This window comes from Hirsutella rhossiliensis (assembly GCF_020360975.1).
Source record: "Hirsutella rhossiliensis strain HR02 chromosome Unknown scaffold00002, whole genome shotgun sequence".
Lineage (NCBI taxonomy): Eukaryota > Fungi > Ascomycota > Sordariomycetes > Hypocreales > Ophiocordycipitaceae > Hirsutella > Hirsutella rhossiliensis.
In genome coordinates this window covers 3,564,157-3,566,808 of record NW_025408668.1, presented here as the reverse complement: position 1 = coordinate 3,566,808, position 2,652 = coordinate 3,564,157, and the positions used below count along the sequence as shown (strand labels likewise).

General features: G+C 57.1%; 1 protein-coding gene across 1 annotated transcript; it reads left to right on the top strand.

The window, feature by feature from the left end:
* Positions 1–1,095: 1,095 nt before the first annotated feature.
* HRG_01999 (uncharacterized protein) lies at positions 1,096–2,001 on the top strand (the record flags this gene model as incomplete). Its single annotated transcript, XM_044860470.1, has 3 exons — positions 1,096–1,374; positions 1,428–1,477; positions 1,776–2,001. 3 exons carry the CDS (start codon positions 1,096–1,098, stop codon positions 1,999–2,001), a joined length of 555 nt encoding a protein of 184 aa, XP_044724103.1.
* Positions 2,002–2,652: the final 651 nt, after the last annotated feature.

Here is a 2,652-nt window from a genome sequence, read left to right as displayed (position 1 = left end):
AATACGCTCTATACTTCGAAGAATTTAAAGAAATACTTAAAATTAAAACTTAATAAATACCTTAAATTCTTATAGAAAACTAATAAGCTATATTAATTTAGTATTAACCGGTACTATATAGAGGAGACTATACTATAGCTATTGCTATAGTCGATACCTTTATAGCTCTATAACGAGAATAGTAACTATAAGGAGAATTTAAAGACGATCTATAAATACTACTTACTTATAAGCACTATAAGTATATTTTATAGATATTATATATCTACCTAGATTATATAATATACTTCTGAATAAAGGTATAATACGACGCCTTCTTAGTTAGGTTTAAAGGATAAGTACTTTTAAAACCCTACGTAAGTATAGAACTAGATTGTCACGGAGTAGGCAGAGGCGTGCGCGTAGGTGCCGTCCGTAGGATGATGTTAACAAGCTATGCAGAGCTCTCCTATGCGCGGCTGGCCCGCACACATGCGTGCGGGATCCGGCCCTCCGCACGTGACTACACGGCTTAGGCCGTAGCCTAAGCCCACAACCCACAATAGTTAAAGACTCTTATACAATGCCCTCCCTCGAGCGCGGCGCGGCGTTGCCCTATTAACGGCTTCCGCACTATAGGGCCCGTGCCGCTAGCTCCACCCTGCCCTTTTCCGTTAATCGTGCTGGCCCTACTAGCCTGTGTCCCCGCCTATTAGCGGGCAGCCGGAACCGGGCTCCATACTTATCGGCCGGCTGGCCGTTTAAATAGGGGCGCAACCTATTATATGCGCCCCTAGGTAGCCGGCGGCCGGCCCGGACCTACGTAAGCCTTAGGTTGCCCGTCCCCTCGGCCTTAGGCAGCCTCCTCTACCTAGGGGTATATAAGGCGGCATCCCCCCCTTCCTCCTTCCTTTCCTTCTCCTTCTTCTTTAACCGCAGCAGTAGTAGCAATAGGTAAGTTCCGCTCTACCTAGGGCGTTAGTTCGTTCCTAGCTATGCGGGCCGCTTTATTAACGTGTGCTCGCAGTAACAGCCGCAGCAGCAACAATAGCCCCAACAACAACAACTTTAACTAGTAAGTTCTCCGCCCTATAGAGCGGGAGGCCGCAATCCGTGATGCTGACTTCCGCGATAGACATATCTGCCTCCCCCTCCCCCGCTTCCTCCTTCTCGGAGCGTGCGGAGTCGTTCGTCGACGCCGTGCTGGGCACGGCCGACGACGGCTCCGCCGCTGCCGCTGCTCCTGCCCGCGCCCCCGCGACCGCGCCCACCGCCGCCGCCTCTGCCTCCGCTGCGCTGGCCGCCCTCACGTCGCCCTTCCGGGTAACGACGCCGTCCCCGCCGCCGGCCGTGACGCCCGGCCCTTCCGCCCCCGCCTCCGCCACTGCCACCCCCGTAAGTCCGCTGCCTAGCGAGCGTGGTGGCCATTTTCCGCTAACTTCTCAAAGCACAAACGCCAAGTGCAGGCCGGAGCCGCCCGCGCGGCCCCCTATGTGCGGTGCGCGTCGTAGGAGCTCCCCTACGCCGACCAAGTCGGGCGCCGCCGTGGCGGCAGTTGTTACTAGTGCGCGCGTGCCGGCCGCGCCTATGAGGCGGCGCCTCCCGTCCTGCTCGCTGCGGCGTCGGCTTAGAAGGCCGGCGCGCACGGGCAGGCACGGGGGGCTGCCAAGAAGCGCCTCACCGCCGCCGCCGCCGCCTACCGCAATCTCCGCGCCCTCGAGCGCTAGGGCCTCGTCCCTAAGTAAGTTCCTCTTATCTAGCTCTTCTGCTTCCGCTACTGACTCTCCCGGCACTAGGGACACTGCCTCCGTCGCCCTATCGGCGGTCCCTATAGCCGTGCCCGCCGCCCCCGCCGCTGCTGCTGGCGGGCCCCGCCCCGGAGCCCCCGGAGCCGCCGCTGCCGCCGACTGGCTCGCGGGCCTAGAGGGCCGCCTAAGCGCCCTAGAGAGCGCCGCCGCCGCTAATAAGGTGGAGGAGGACGACGAGGATAAGGATAAGGACGACGATAAGGACGAGGAGTAGGTCTAGGTAGTCTAGGGGCTCCGCCCTAAAATAAACGCTGTTTTTATCTCCGCTTATATAATTGCGCTCGCGTTATCGTGACTACCTACTCCGCTTTGCCTACTTCGTGGTCCTAGCCCGGGCTACTATCGGTGGTCCGCTAGTCCGTCGTTCTCGTCTACCGTTCCGAATAAGGCTTTGAACTTATCGAGGGCTGCGGTTCCCGCAAACTCACGTACGGGTTCCTACGTAGGGTCGAGATACCCGCGCCACTTAACGAGGACCTCCCGGCGTTTCCCCCTACCGACCTTTTTCTATCGCGCGGCCCGTATCTCTTCGACCTCGAACTCGTCCTCTCCCTCTACCTCGATTGCGGGCGGTTAGGCGTCCGCTGCTTCTTATCCGGGCAGCGGGTTAGAGGAGGCTCTACGAAGGAGGTCTACGTTGATCTTATTATAGACCCCCGTTAGGAGACTATCGAGCTCTATAACCTACGGGCTAATAACCCTCCGCACCGTGAACTTCGCGTATAGCTAGTTAAGCTTCTTCTTTAGTCGTGCCGACCTATAGTTACGGAGGTCTAGCTATACCTTATCTCCTGCCGCGAACCTATTTGCTAGGGCCTTAGTCTTATTAGCGTGCCGCTCCTAATCTTACGCCGCGGCGGCCATC